Genomic DNA, 15,542 nt, shown 5'->3' on the forward strand with positions numbered 1-15,542 from the left:
GAGATAGCAGCTGTGTTATGAATGCAAATAGGTGTAAGTAAGAAATTCAGACCATAGTCGCGCAATTGTTGTTGAATCCAAAGAACCTGGGAGCAGCAGTTGGATGCTGCCATGTATTCTGCTTCACAGGTTGAAATTGCGACCGAAGTCTGTTTCTTGCATTGCCACGACACCAATCTGCCACCAAGAAACTGACATCCTCCAGTTGTTGACTTCCGACTCTGATTGCACCCTCCATAATCAGAATCTGTGTAAGCGACTAGCTCCAAGTCTCCTCCTCTCGGGTACCACAACCCCAGCTTCGGTTTGCCCTTGAGATACCGCAAGATCCTCTTCACACCCTTCATGTGAGATTCCTTTGGGTTTGCCTGAAAACGAGCACAAAGACAAACAGCAAACATTATATCAGGCCTAGAAGCAGTTAAGTACATTAAAGAACCTATAATAGCCCGATACTGAGTTGGGTCCACATCTGCATCACCGTCTGACTCAGCACCCAATTTGTGATTGACGCAGATTGGAGTGTCGAATGGAGTGCTGTCCTCCATCTTGAAGCGTTTGAGCACATCATGGACATACTTGGTCTGATGAATGAACATCCCATCCTTCTTCTGATCAACCTGCAATCCTAAAAAGAAAGTTAGTTCACCCATAGCACTCATTTCAAACCTTTTCTTCATGACGTCCTCAAACTCCTGACACATGGAGACTTTAGATGCAGCAAAGATAATGTCATCCACGTAGACTTGCACCAGCAGGAAGTCGCTTCCTTCTCTCTTAACGAACAACGTGCTATCAATCTTCAATTCGAGTTTGATCAAGTCCTTAATCTAGGTTAGAGAAATTCAGACTTGTTAAATTCATTTTATTTGACCGTTCGTAGTCGTATTTAGAGGGTTCAGGTATGATTTTTATTTTTATTTCTTTAATCTTGATTGGAGCTTATGTGGTTCACTCAATTATAGTGTTGAAATGGGTATATAGGATTCAATTCTAAAGTTTTAGGTTCATAAAGTTGATGTTTCAAGGAAAGTGATCGGAAGAGAACCCATGAATGAAAAGAGATTGAATAAGATCAATTGAAAAAACAAGTCTTCTAACCTGCTACCCCGCTCTACCCTGTTTTGTCCGGTAAATTAAACGACTCAACTCAAGAACTCTTTTAAAGAACTGAACACTCGATCTCCGTTACCCTCACTGTCGTCCACCAATCCACTGCTTATCCACATAAAGATATATGAAATCAATAGCCATGTTATAAGTGAGATTACGTTAGCTCCGTTTATTTGTTGGTTGGTTGAAGCACAATAGATTATCACAAACTTTTTGTATACAATAATTACACAAAAAGTATGTTAATGATGGGTTCTAATAGATATAATTCATTTTCTTGCTATAAAGGTGAAGATCGCATATGCGACCCAGTCTCGAGTAAAAGCATTGACCCACGATTAGAAGATATATCCCCATAATTTAGAAATTACTAACCAATCCTTCAACATTTTAATACTCGTTTAACCAACAAAACAAATAAAAAAAAACCCGGCTGATGACAATTCATACGCTAAGCCATGCCCCCGCTTGTTGCTGTGCGAATTATCTGAAACAAAGCTGCCACAAGGTATAGAAAATTCAGATGCCAACTAAATAAATAAAGATTAAAACTGTTGCATATCATTTTATTAATTTCGCACTTTTCTTCACATTTTTAGTTTTACACAAACTAATTTATCAAATAAAATTATAAAAACTATAATGTTAAAACTATCAACAATCTAGGATGTTTAAATTATTTATAAAAGCATTGGACAAACTTTCCCCTGTTTGATCAGATCGACCCGTTTGACCTTTGGTAGCAAAGTTTCAAAATCTTGACGAGAGAGTTTAAAGAACAGATAAACTTACAGGATCCTATGACAACAAAGACGAAAAACCCGATCACTATAGGGCCGACAGGGTAGTTGTCTTTCTTCTTGGAGGTTGTTTCAGGCACGGAACCACGTTTCTTGATGTTCTTCTGAAACCTCTCCACCTTTCTATCGGATAAACGCTTTGATGTTGTCTACAAATATCACAGTACATGTCAGTTAATTAAAAAAAAAGGCTCAGATGCTATATAATCTTCTCAGTTCAGTTAATCCATTATTAAGAATCAACTGAGTTTTACAAAAAGATAGAACTTGAAGTGGATACAAAATAACATGCATACAGAAATTACGGAACCAACGCAATTGAATTAACGTGATGCAGCCGATGAGCCAAAATGAGGTAATTCGGCTGTAAACCAAAACAATGCACTCTAAAACACATATATTAATCATGTTAATGAAATATACAAGAAATTGTATGCTAATCGACGAAAACACAATTATTAACCAAATCGAATGAGTAAATAAGCAAAGTTGCTAAACACGAGAAAGCGTGTTTCGAGAATCAACACACGTTTATCCCTTTCGTTTTCAGCTCCCTAGCCCTAGAGGCTGTGGAGTTCCTAATAGGGTTAACGGGTCGTGCATAGTAATTTCTCGGCCCCTAAGACCCAAAGCTTTGTTTTCCGTTACGATCAGTTTTGCTATTCGAAAAGGGGTCACGGCAAAGCTTGTTGCCCGTTTACCAGCCACTTAATTGTAATCGTTTGATTCGTTTAAATGGTAATTCTATTAAAAAAAATTTAACAAATCAAACACAGAAAAACCCTAAGGCGTGAACGAAAGATGATGATTATTGAATGGATCTGATCGGAATTTACATGCAGATTCATCGAATTCGTAAGATGGAAAACCTAATTAAGCAAAAGGATGTGCTGACTACAGGTATATGCAGATAAAAACGATGGGTAATTTGGGATTAATGGGTTACCATTGTAGGGTTTGAGAAGATCTGCAAGCAAGAGAGTTTCCAGACAGCAGTCCTGCAGTTTCGAAGCACACAGAATCAAAGAATGTATTATTATTATTATTAAATAAATGGGGGCATTTATATTTATGAGACGGTTACCTAATTTTAGGTGGGTTGGGTGCGGGTTGTATTTGGCAAACACCACCCTGTTTTTGTTCTCGAGCGGCTTGGTGAACCCGATGAAAAGAGATGGTTCACAAGAAAAACGTAGAAATTGGTACCGACACAAAATACTATGGTATTGGCCTTAAACACCATTATGTGTTTGTTGGTACCGATTGAACACTTCACCCTGAATCATCCTTCATGAAACCATTCTGTTTAGCATAATTAAATAATTTTTGTATAATATAAAATGTTTTATAAAAAATCTAATTTAGTAAAAGGAAAATTCTTTTTATTAAAAAAAAAGGAGTATTCTTCTTATTATTGTTATTTTATAATTATTATTTGAATGATACAAATATATAAAATTAAAACACGAACTCAAAGCAACAAGCTAGAGCCTAAGAATATGTACAAGAAATTAATAAAATTGAACATGTACCAAGAGTACTTTTAGACAAACTTTAATTTTCTTAGTTGATCTTCTATCCTTTTTCTTTGATATTATGTATATTTTATTGGCCTTTTATTTTACAATTCAATTTGTTAATTTCATATTTTATATTGTTCATATTGATTTTGCTCTCTTTTTTAACTAGTCTTGTAAGTTGTTTTAGCTTTGTTGATCTTCAAGAGTTCTAGTCTTTAGTTTTACTTATATGATAAGACATTGTTTTCATAATAACTAACATGTATATGATAATAATGATCTATCATAAAAATAAGTGTGCAATTGATTAAAACAACAGAAATTTAGTTTTTATAAGTTACAAATTGTATATGATTTGAACAAACATCGGTTAAAAAGCTATTTACTAATTGCTTAGATTCTTACTACTTTATTTGAAATGAAGGTATCAAATAAACAAACAAGTCGATATGTCCGAGTGGTTAAGGAGACAGACTTGAAATCTGTTGGGCTTTGCCCGCGCAGGTTCGAACCCTGCTGTCGACGAATTTTTTTTTTTTATAAATTTTTTGGTGTTTTATATTTGGGAGCACTTGATCCGATCGAAACAATGTTATAACAGTCTCATGCATCATGTTCCCGTCAACACAGCATATTGTCAACATATTTAATATTGCATGATGGAATGATTAAAACTAAATCACTACATAAAACAATAAAACTTTTAAAAACTTGTTTGGGTTAATACTTAATATTCAAGTACAATGTATCAAATTATGAGATAGAAAACCTTCCTAGATTCATAAACTTCCTATCAGATAGCTTACAATTCGTTGACTCCACATACCAATATGGTTTTACAAAATGCAAATTTGCTCTGTTGCGGGTTACACACATTGTATCAACAGTAACCCAGTGCTACTAAACAGCGACTGATTAAAATATAACCGAAAATGGGCTATTAAGACATGCATAAATAGTAAATACAACGAACATGTCCATTTTAATTACTTTTTTTTTTGAAGGATTCATTTCAACCTAAGCTAAATTTATCAATATCCCGAACTTACATTCACTCAGTCTCGTTTTGACCTGAACCTAATGTGATCGACGCCGAACCTGCTGTCTTCCCAAGTTTAGATATATATAAAAACACACTTCCCTTTTTCTGCTTACACATTTTTATAAAAAAGCGCAATATTAAACGATGGATGAACCATTTAAATAAGCAATCTTAAGTGACCATGGTAAGTATTCAAAATTGTGTCTGCATTGTCAAGTGGCAGCGTCGATTTGACACCACGTTAAGTATTTGATTTTATTTCTACGTATAGCAAAAGAATCCACTGAAACGAGTTTGTCTACGAACGACTACTAACTCCAACTCTTATTTTTTCATAAAAACCTAACAAATTTATCTAAAAAGGTCAAAACAGAAAACAACTAATCAAGTCGCTTAAATCTTGAGCCAAAACTAAATCCTGGATCCTACCGCACGTTAACTAAATCAGTCGTCGCGCCTTGTAGTCCTTTTCCTAGACGCGCCTGCATCCTCCCCTACCTCACTGCTTGAAGTCTTGCCTGCATCCTTCTTTGGTGTCACATTTACCTTCTTCACCTGATAACAAATACCATAAATTAATCACTATTTTCTTTTATAAAAACTTATTTTTATTCACAAAATGGTTTGCTACTAACCGATTTCTTCTTGATGACCAACAAGATCTTCAACAGTGGACTAACAATCACAACTGCAAGTGAAACTATGATTCCAACTATTAAGTTAGGTTTCTTCTCCGCCTCTTCAATAAGTTCCTACACGTATTAAGTTTTAAGATTTTAGTAACCAGTAAAAACTAAACCCTAAACCATAAACCCTGAACGAGAACGAGTATGACAACTCACCACAACCTTCATCTTGTGGTCACCCAGTATAGGTAAATCAGCAATCTTGTAAAGGACATCAAACACCGATTTCTGCAATTTCAAACGAAAATCATTAAAAATCCATCAAAATATAATGAGTTGAAACTTGAAATGTGAAATTGTGGCATTACCTGGATGCCCTTGAGCCCATCTGCTTGTTCCTCAACTTTCTGATTCGCGGTTTCAACTAAAAACTTCGGCTTCCACGTTACATCCCTGATTGACTCCGCAGTCTTTTCATCACTCGTGATCAAAATATTATCAAACAAAATACCATTTTGCATTGTCAAGATCTCAATACCAACTGCAGCAACAGGCTCCAAATTAGGCCTCTCAACTTCAAAATACGCAACGTTTGGAATTTCACGAGCTTTCCAAACACCCATGTAATTCGGGTTATCGATCATTGGACCATACCATTTTCCTTTAAAATTCGGGTTCCTTATCATGGGTCTTTTCCACTCACCACAGCCCGGCCCGTTTTCACATTTCGGGTTGGTAATCTTTGGAACCTCCCACTCACCATCCTCCTCATCATCCCAATCTTCGGGCTTCGTTGCTTCTGGATCGTCGATTTCAATGGGCTCATCATCCAACCATCCCTCAGGCTTCACAGCATCTTCATCCGCAATATGCATTGGTGCATCTTCATCCCAATCATCGGGTTTTTCCACATTCGGGTCGAATATTGTCTTAACATCATCCCAGTCTGAAGGTCTTTTATCTTCCTGGTCAGGTACAGTTTTCGGTGGGATTAACGATGGGTAAAAATGATCAGGTGTCATGAAGTTAGCCGTCTTTCGTTCTACACCGTCGATCATGATAACCACTTCGTTATTCGGCTTCAATATGGCTGTGTACACATGGCTCATTTTGTCTGTAGGGACTAAAGGAGGTGAAATGAGGTGGTGTTCAATGTACTGACCGGTTACCGGGTTCTTGTGGTTAATAATAAAATGGACTTTGTTTGTGCTCGCACATCTGTCGGGGCCAAACATGATCGAGTAAGGAGAATCGTTGTCGAATGATTTAGGGGTCCAGCCGGATTCTTGTGGGCGGAGGAACTTTAAATATGCACCGCCACATTCAAGACCGTTTTGAAGGCGGGCTTCGAATTGTAGGACAATGCCATTGGTAATGCCCACTGGATTGGTTAGTTCTTTCACAATTGCATATTTTTTACCAGGCTCGGTTACTAGAAGCCCGTAATCCTCATGGCCTTCGCTCTTTGTGTGGTTCCATACACCTGATCAGTAACCACATTAACCAAGATGATAATTGTGTTGGACTTAATCATTTAGGTTAACAATATTCTAGAGTTGGTTTTTAGTTTATTTATAGACTTTTATTTTAGGATTTCATTGGCATAGAGTTTATTATGCTTGAAGTTTGGATCTTCTATTTAAAGGGTCAATTAGTCTTGTTTCTTAATCATTGTATTCAGTTTTGATTAATAAAAAGTGTCCATCAAAAATCTATCTTTCTGAATCCGTTTTTCTTGTTGCTGATCGATCTGACTATGCTGTTAAACAGTAGACACAAAAATTCACATACGGAAATTGCAAAGTGGCTTGAGGACAGAATCAAAGAAAGATAAGTAACACACTATCCAGACATTAATGACGTGTCGTATATATGACCGTGTGACATGACAAAAATGGTCATACTGGCCGTATGAAGGTGAGAAAACAACCATACGAGTCGTATAGGACTATAGGTGGCAAATCATAAAGCTACTATGATGTGTTTGACTGACAGACTGATGTGACAACTAACCGTAGCCGATTAAAAAGATTTAATGATTTATCAAACTTTTAAAGTCATAAAATAATCATCTTCAACGCTTAAAGCTTCTTGTAGAATCATGAAAATAAAATTGTTAATTAGATCCAAATTAAGAGATGTTACCTGAATATGCTTCATTCTCAGACACAATCCACCTCCCCTCAAACGATTCGTCAAACGGTTCGTAAAATATCTGAAAATATAAAACAAAATCATTCCTAAATCATAAACCATGATCGAAATGACTATACGCACACACACTCGTAGTATATATAGATCACTCACACTGCCAGAAGACGCGTATGTCTCAAAAGCGAATAAACTGATCAAAATCAAACATAAGAAGTGCAAACAACACATTTTCCGTTTGCATTCTTCCATAATCCAACGATAAAATTCTGTACAAATATATATTGTTAGTATGTTGTGAATACTGAATACGTACGTATATATACGGATCTCAAGTGGGGTTACGTCAAATTATATTAACCAATGATATCGGGGAAATAAGCCAATAAGGGATTGCCACGTACGTGTTTTCAGGCATGGCTCGCGTCGTCTGCATCATCATATTCCGAGATGAAAGGCTATGGTAACGGGTCATTTATATGAAATATAAATAATATAGAAATTAGAATTAAGATTAAAACACGTGTTAAAGTAAAATTAAACAAATGATGGATTGGGTGCCATTCCATCGGAGTGGTCATTTCACATGGCAAATGACGGATGACCCGTCCTTTGGCCTGGGTTCGAGTTCGGATGCCGTATAGATTTTACCGTTTGTTTTCAGACTCGTTCTGGTTAACTTGACTGTGCCTTCGGGCAGGTTGTGGTTGTCGAGTTTTACCAGGAACGCTCAAGCCAAACTCGGATGCCAGTGTGGATCCGGCTAAGACAACATAATCTGGTCTGAGTGGGATGGTGTGCTCCTCTCGTAGGAGTTGTGATTACCCTTAACTGAGAAAGTTACCGTTCGAAAACAAAAAAAAGTAAAATTAAACAAAAACCATTATACATATTCTCGCCAGCATATATATATATATATATACATACTAGTTCCCCCCTCCCCCATATTACGGGGATTGTTTTATATTATTTGTTTCTAATATTTATTTATATTTTGAATTTTTATACTTTTATTGTATGAAAGTTAATAATATACTTATGGTTTGATGATAAATTGTTTCACAAATAGATGAGATGTTATAATCCGGTTTAAAAACTATATGGGTTTGATAAGACCCAAGACCCGTTTATTTTTTACTATAAAATTGTTTTTTTAATTATAAATCATATATATCTTTTTTTTAAATAAATCAAATATTAATTTTTAGTATATCCCTACTTTATAGGATTTTTATATCAAATATTTGATGAGATTAGTTTTTAATCTAATGAGATGTTATAACCTGTTTAAAAAATATCTGGGTTTGATGAGACCCATACCTGTGAATTCGAGTCAAATGCATGAGAAGCCTCAGTTTAAAAATCAAGCAAATCTGGTGACTCCAAAAAAGGTGGGAGCGGCCACATCGCGACATGTAAGATTTTTATGGTTTCGTTTATATATATTATAGATTATAGAAAGTTTACTAGTTTTAGAGCCCGTGTCACACACGGGATGATTCAAATTATTAAATTACAAGTAAAGTAAATAATTACGGAATGTATATGAAAAAAATGTATTACAAAATGATTTTATTAGCTTATATTTATACTATGCGTACGTAAATTGATTTTATTTATATCACAAAATGATTGTTTTAAATGAACTTAATATAATACACGTGCAAAAACGTACCCGAGAACGCTCTTTGTATTGAAAATTTCATTTTTATTATCATATACATATAATTGAAAGAATTTTGGTTATGAACCAATTTAGGAAATAAGACTTCTCATATGATAGTAGTTTAACCACTTAGCCTAAATACAGAATGAGCGTTATATTTATTGAATTTACCACCAATCGAAGGAAATGAGAAAATTAGATTGTAACGACGGATGTTTTTCTAAGCTAAACCATGAAAAAGATTTTGATAAGTTTCAAGGAGCTTCTCGACTTTGTCATAATGACAACATAAAAATAACATGTTAACCATTAAATTTTGTGAATATTTTTCATAATTTGAGCATAATTTTGCATGACATGCTTCCTATATAACGTTCTGATCACAACTGAATGAAAAGTTAAGGCTGGCATAAATATTTTAAATTTGATAAAAGTTAGAAGCATTGATAGGCCTAGGTTGACATGTCGAAAGTTTTTGCATTCTCTTCTTAAATTTTAATATTCGAAGGAAAAATAGTCAATTTGTCAAATCTCGAACCTTTTAATTATTTCCTAAAATGCCCTTGAAAATAAATTTGAAACCCAAATCATGTTTAAACTTCTAACTTTCATCCGTTTGACTTTTTCAAATCAACAATTTGAACCCGTAACAAATTTGACGATAAGTCTATTTGTATTCTCAAACTTTTAAAAATGCATAGATTTCCCATTTTTTACCCGTAGCAAATTTTGACATAAATGTAGTTAACTAGTACCAAATAATTTATTTACCAACTTTTTGACCCATAAAAACCAAAATTAAGTTCCACAAAAAACTCGAAACAATCCTTGATAAAAAAACTAATAAATTAATATGATAAACTTTGTTATGTCATAAAGTAATTATTATATACTATCATTACATTTTAACATATATATAGTTTACTAAATTAATCGAAAAAATAAATGGATAGATTTAAAGTATATATTTATAATTTATAAATTTATATGACAATTTATAATAATAATAATAATAGATAAATTGATTGATTTAAAAAAATGATCGACTTTAAAGCATATATTTATAATTTAATGATAAAAAAAATTACTTTGTAAAATGAAAGTATATTCGAGTTTTGTTTTTTTACAACATTCTACGATATACATAGTACATTACGTTAATGATAGCATTTGAAATTATATTCTTTTTAATCTTTGACAAACATGGTTTGTTGTTAATTTTTGGATTTCCAGTATTTTGGAATATATAGTAAAATAATATGTTAATATTTATTTTTATAAAAATGTATACATATAATATAAATAGAGAGTAAAAGAAAAATGAATAATTATTGATCTATTACATATATTAAGGTTAATTAATATCTTAGTTTTGGAGGGAAACAAGTTGTGAAAATTAACCAAAACATGACAAGTGTGCACAATTATTTTACTTTATTAGAATAAAGTATATGTAGATTTTCATAAAATTCAAATGTCATGAATGCCATAGCAAATTGAACGAGCTAGTAAAATCCAACGTGGCATGAACTCTTTCATAAATTAATATGATAAACTTTGTTATGTCATAAAGTAATTAGTATATACTATCATTACATTTTAACATATATATAGTTTACTAAATTAACCGAAAAAATAAATGGATAGATTTAAAGTATATATTTATAATTTATAAATTTATATGACAATTTATAATAATAATAATAATAGATAAATTGATTGATTTAAAAAAATGATCGACTTTAAAGCATATATTTATAATTTAATGATAAAAAAAATTACTTTGTAAAATGAAAGTATATTCGAGTTTTGTTTTTTTACAACATTCTACGATATACATAGTACATTACGTTAATGATAGCATTTGAAATTATATTCTTTTTAATCTTTGACAAACATGGTTTGTTGTTAATTTTTGGATTTCCAGTATTTTGGAATATATAGTAAAATAATATGTTAATATTTATTTTTATAAAAATATATACATATAATATAAATAGAGAGTAAAAGAAAAATGAATAATTATTGATCTATTACATATATTAAGGTTAATTAATATCTTAGTTTTGGAGGGAAACAAGTTGTGAGAATTAACCAAAACATGACAAGTGTGCACAATTATTTTACTTTATTAGAATAAAGTATATGTAGATTTTCATAAAATTCAAATGTCATGAATGCCATAGCAAATTAAACGAGCTAGTAAAATCCAACGTGGCATGAACTCTTTCATAAATTAATATGATAAACTTTGTTATGTCATAAAGTAATTAGTATATACTATCATTACATTTTAACATATATATAGTTTACTAAATTAACCGAAAAAATAAATGGATAGATTTAAAGTATATATTTATAATTTATAAATTTATATGACAATTTATAATAATAATAATAATAGATAAATTGATTGATTTAAAAAAATGATCGACTTTAAAGCATATATTTATAATTTAATGATAAAAAAAATTACTTTGTAAAATGAAAGTATATTCGAGTTTTGTTTTTTTACAACATTCTACGATATACATAGTACATTACGTTAATGATAGCATTTGAAATTATATTCTTTTTAATCTTTGACAAACATGGTTTGTTGTTAATTTTTGGATTTCCAGTATTTTGGAATATATAGTAAAATAATATGTTAATATTTATTTTTATAAAAATATATACATATAATATAAATAGAGAGTAAAAGAAAAATGAATAATTATTGATCTATTACATATATTAAGGTTAATTAATATCTTAGTTTTGGAGGGAAACAAGTTGTGAGAATTAACCAAAACATGACAAGTGTGCACAATTATTTTACTTTATTAGAATAAAGTATATGTAGATTTTCATAAAATTCAAATGTCATGAATGCCATAGCAAATTAAACGAGCTAGTAAAATCCAACGTGGCATGAACTCTTTCCTTAATGAAGATTCCTAAATTATATTCGGAAGATCGGTTTACATGACTTTGAATCTTTGGGAGTGCGAGTTTAGAAAATTGGAATTTAAAGTATGAAAGCATCCAAATGTTTAAATTGGGTTAAAAATGTGGTGTCGATCGAAGTGATAAATTTAAAGCTAGTGATGGGTTGTAAGTTATAGAAAAATACTCAACTTACCCGATGCCAATCTTTATAGCAAAACTAATGAGCTCATAACGAGGTATCCTAGGTTCCATTGATCATAGCGAGAGTAATCAAAGTAAAATTCAACATGTTCTAAGCTCTTCCATCAAAGACAATAAAGATTCCCGAATTTTAAGAGTTTGATTTATTTGACTTTGAGGGAGAGAGTTCAGAAAAAATTGAATTTAACTATCTAAACAGCCAATGTTTAAGCTGGGTTCAAAAAATCGTGCTAAAGTGAGAACGCTAGTGACGGGTTGTAAGCTACAGAAAAGTACTAAACTTACCTAATGCAAATAGTGATAGAAAATCAAATGAGCATGTGACAAGAAGGTATACGGGTTGAATTAATCAAACTAAGAATAATCAATGTAAAATTCAATATGTCCATAGCTCTCCCCCCAAAGGCAATAAAGATTCCTAAGATATATTTAGGAGCTCGATTTATTTGACTTTGAGGAAGAGAGTTTTGGAAATTTTGAATTTTAAATATCCAAACACCTAGACACTTAAACTGGGCTCGTAAGGTGGAAAGAGAGTTACATGTAACTTATATGGTGCATTAGCGGTTTATAAATGCGGTTTATATACTATGATCAACAACATGAAGTTACCTCATATTTATAAGTTTATTTTCAAAGAAGTTTCGTCCCAACTTTCACCTAGTTTCCTTGTCCATTGATAGAATCATTGTTATTCGATGAAACAAAAGAGCTTATACTAGTTTCATCATAACTTTGGTACGGTCATGTATGTATAATATTATAATAGATATAAACACGTCAGCTTGAATCACAATAACTTATTAAAAAACCAATTCGTTTGTCTTCATCAAAACTTCCATCCATATTGTCCGGCTACAAGATGGGTGACATAATGGGCCAAAGAGACGGCAACAATCCACAAACCGGTATGTACATTCAAACAAGGCATATTGTCCATAGTGCGTTTGGTACCTTTTAGCCGACCTTTGCATTCGATGAAACAAAAAAGCTTGTACTAGTTTCATCATAACTTTGGTACGGTCATGTATGTATAATATTATAATAGATATAAACATGTCAGCTTGAATCACAATAACTTATTAAAAAACCATTTCGTTTGTCTTCATCAAAACTTCCATCCATATTGTCCGGCTACAAGATGGGTGACATAATGGGCCAAGGAGATGGCAACAAATCCACGGACCGATATGTACATTCAAACAAGGCATATTGTCCATAGCAATGTTTTCATAACCGGACCGGACGCCGAACCGGACGGCCTACCGGTTTACCGGTTCAACCGGTCAAACCGGCCGAACACATTTGCTCAAAAAATGGCAGGTCAAGCCTAAAAAATGATTTTTCAAAAAAATAATATTTTTTTATATAGAAAACCGGTTCAACCGGTCCGGTTTTCCGGTCCGACCGGCCGAACCGGTTCGGACCGGCCGGTTTCCAAAACAGCCGAGCGAACTATGTGAACCGGACCGGTTGGTGGACCGAATCCCGGTCGGACCGGTTCGACCGGCCGGTCCGGTCCGATCTCAACAACATTGGTCCATAGTGCGTTTGGTACCTTTTAGCCGACCTTTGCATTCGATGAAACAAAAGAGCTTGTACTAATTTCATCCCAACTTTGGTACGAACATTTATGTATGATATTATAATAAATATAAACAAGTCAGCTTGAATCACGCTAATTTATTAAAAAAAAACAATTCGTTTGTCTTCATTAAAACTTCCATCCAGATCATCCGGCTACCAGATGGGTGACATAATGGGCCAAGGAGATGGCAACAAATCCACGAACCGATATGTACATTCAAACAAGGCATATTGTCCGTAGTACGTTTGGTACCTTTTAGCCGACCTTTGCATTGGCGTATCCCTGATAAAGTATTTAAAATTCACATTATATTATTTTAGGAACAAGAAAGATAATTATGGAATTTTTTTGACATATTCATAGATATTCAAATGTCATAAATTTAAAAGAAGATAACTATGATAAATTTTATATACGTAACAAATCTTAACTAGGATATATATGATTTTATTAGAATTCTTTTGTAATTATCTCCACATTTCCTTATATCTCCATGTGTATCAAGATCACTTTCATTCTTCTGCTATACAACGAAGCAATATATACGTCTTAGTTTGTACTTCAGCCCTCCAGCTTCCAACATGATTCCATAACATCACCATCTCTATCGAATGTTTACAAACGACCCTTATTATATATCTAAAGAAAAGAAATCGTAGCTATGCATTCTGTTCACTAGTTTACACATGCTAATATGAGGTAGCTTACTCTTGTTAGTCCAATTGAAACATCGCAAAATTCATTTTATTTATTTACAAATACATGTCATATTGAGTTTTGTTCAAAATAATAATAGGTGTACTTTCATAAAATTATGCCCATTGTACTCATACAAATAGTTAATCAATAATATACATGTATTATGAGCTTTTCATTACTCTTAAAAATTCTTGCTTACTTCTTTTCTCTCCCTTAACATCACATTCACTATTTTCGCTAAGAGATGTTGGTTTCCATCTTTTCTCATCACCATCAGGTTGGGGTGTACACGGATCGGACAAGAGCATGTCCGTGTCCGCCCATTAATATCACACCCCGACCAAAGACGGCGAAACATGCCGAGATGTAACGATTACCCATAAGCACATGTCACTATTAAAGCGACAATATTTAATAAACTCATTTCATTTCACAACATCGAAAATGTCACATAACAATATTCATAACAAGTCTCAACAAAATATAACAAAATGTAGCAAATCAAATATTGTTCATTTTTGCTAATATCCTAATGGTATCCGTGACGTTTTCTTCAAGCATCCAAAATCAACCAAGATGTAAACCTGTAGCATTTCATAAAATAAAGTTTGTCAACACAAAGGTTGGTGAGCAATTCATAAGTTTGAGCAACAATAGTATATATAGTAAGAAAAGCCACAAAACTAGTATACGAAACATTAAATAAGAGCTATAAACTTGGATAAAATAGTTATCGCTAACAAGTTAGCGACACCCAACGATAAGGGGATGCCAAATAGTTTAGGATTTTATAGTTATCGTTAATTGCATTACGTTAACGACACCTTGCCATGAGGGGTTGCCAAATGGTCTAGGATTTATAGTTCCACCATACAAAAGCGATAAACACATAGGCAAATAAGCATAAAACACCAAATCGAGCAATTATTCAAGTAAAGTGTCCAACAACGTTTGTGGTTTAAGACCCAAGTATGAAACATTTAGTTTAGATAAGATGAAATGTCACCCCCAAAACAAAAGATAGAAAACGGGGTATGAAGTTAATCACGTTCAAGTAATAAATTTGAAAGATTGATTATTTGGATATTTGCCGGAACGACGAGTTTAACGTATGAAGCATAAATAAAATAAAGTCTTGGATTTAGAAAGGTTGTCTTGAAGATCTTTAAATAAAATAATTGTTGCAAAAAGTAAACAATTAAAGT

The 15,542-nt window shown here is 32.9% G+C and overlaps 2 protein-coding genes and 1 non-coding gene across 3 annotated transcripts; 1 reads left to right on the forward strand and 2 right to left on the reverse strand.

Moving 5' to 3' along the window:
- Positions 1-1,440: 1,440 nt before the first annotated feature.
- On the reverse strand, positions 1,441-3,010 carry LOC143542438 (uncharacterized). The gene is made up of 3 exons (XM_077035022.1): positions 2,860-3,010; positions 1,906-2,062; positions 1,441-1,611 (listed from the first exon to the last, which is right to left on the reverse strand). Exons 1-3 carry the CDS (start codon positions 2,860-2,862, stop codon positions 1,565-1,567), a joined length of 207 nt encoding a protein of 68 aa, XP_076891137.1. The 5' UTR covers positions 2,863-3,010; the 3' UTR covers positions 1,441-1,564.
- Positions 3,011-3,876: 866 nt separating this feature from the next.
- On the forward strand, positions 3,877-3,958 carry TRNAS-UGA (transfer RNA serine (anticodon UGA)). Its single transcript has one exon. It is a non-coding gene; the product is annotated as a tRNA-Ser (tRNA).
- Positions 3,959-4,621: 663 nt separating this feature from the next.
- LOC143542439 (calnexin homolog) lies at positions 4,622-7,504 on the reverse strand. Its single transcript, XM_077035024.1, has 6 exons — positions 7,409-7,504; positions 7,247-7,316; positions 5,470-6,584; positions 5,318-5,389; positions 5,111-5,227; positions 4,622-5,030 (listed from the first exon to the last, which is right to left on the reverse strand). The coding sequence occupies exons 1-6, from the start codon at positions 7,502-7,504 to the stop codon at positions 4,920-4,922; spliced, it is 1,581 nt and encodes a 526-aa protein (XP_076891139.1). The 3' UTR covers positions 4,622-4,919.
- Positions 7,505-15,542: the final 8,038 nt, after the last annotated feature.

Source organism: Bidens hawaiensis, unplaced genomic scaffold (genome assembly GCF_021521415.1).
Source record: "Bidens hawaiensis isolate Kalapana, Puna unplaced genomic scaffold, B.hawaiensis_p1.1 tig00012849_1, whole genome shotgun sequence".
NCBI lineage: Eukaryota > Viridiplantae > Streptophyta > Magnoliopsida > Asterales > Asteraceae > Bidens > Bidens hawaiensis.

Excerpts from the sequence above, each read along its gene's own strand:
- LOC143542438 (XM_077035022.1), bottom strand. Across the intron at positions 1,612-1,905 it reads CTTTGTTGTCATAGGATCCT|CTTTGTTTCAGATAATTCGC; the intron begins GTAAGTTTATCT and ends ACCTTGTGGCAG.
- LOC143542439 (XM_077035024.1), bottom strand. The coding sequence starts at position 7,504 with ATGGAAGAATGCAAACGGAAAATGTGTTGTTTGCACTTCTTATGTTTG. Across the intron at positions 5,228-5,317 it reads ACCACAAGATGAAGGTTGTG|GAACTTATTGAAGAGGCGGA; the intron begins GTGAGTTGTCAT and ends TAATACGTGTAG. Across the intron at positions 5,031-5,110 it reads TGGTCATCAAGAAGAAATCG|GTGAAGAAGGTAAATGTGAC; the intron begins GTTAGTAGCAAA and ends ATTTGTTATCAG.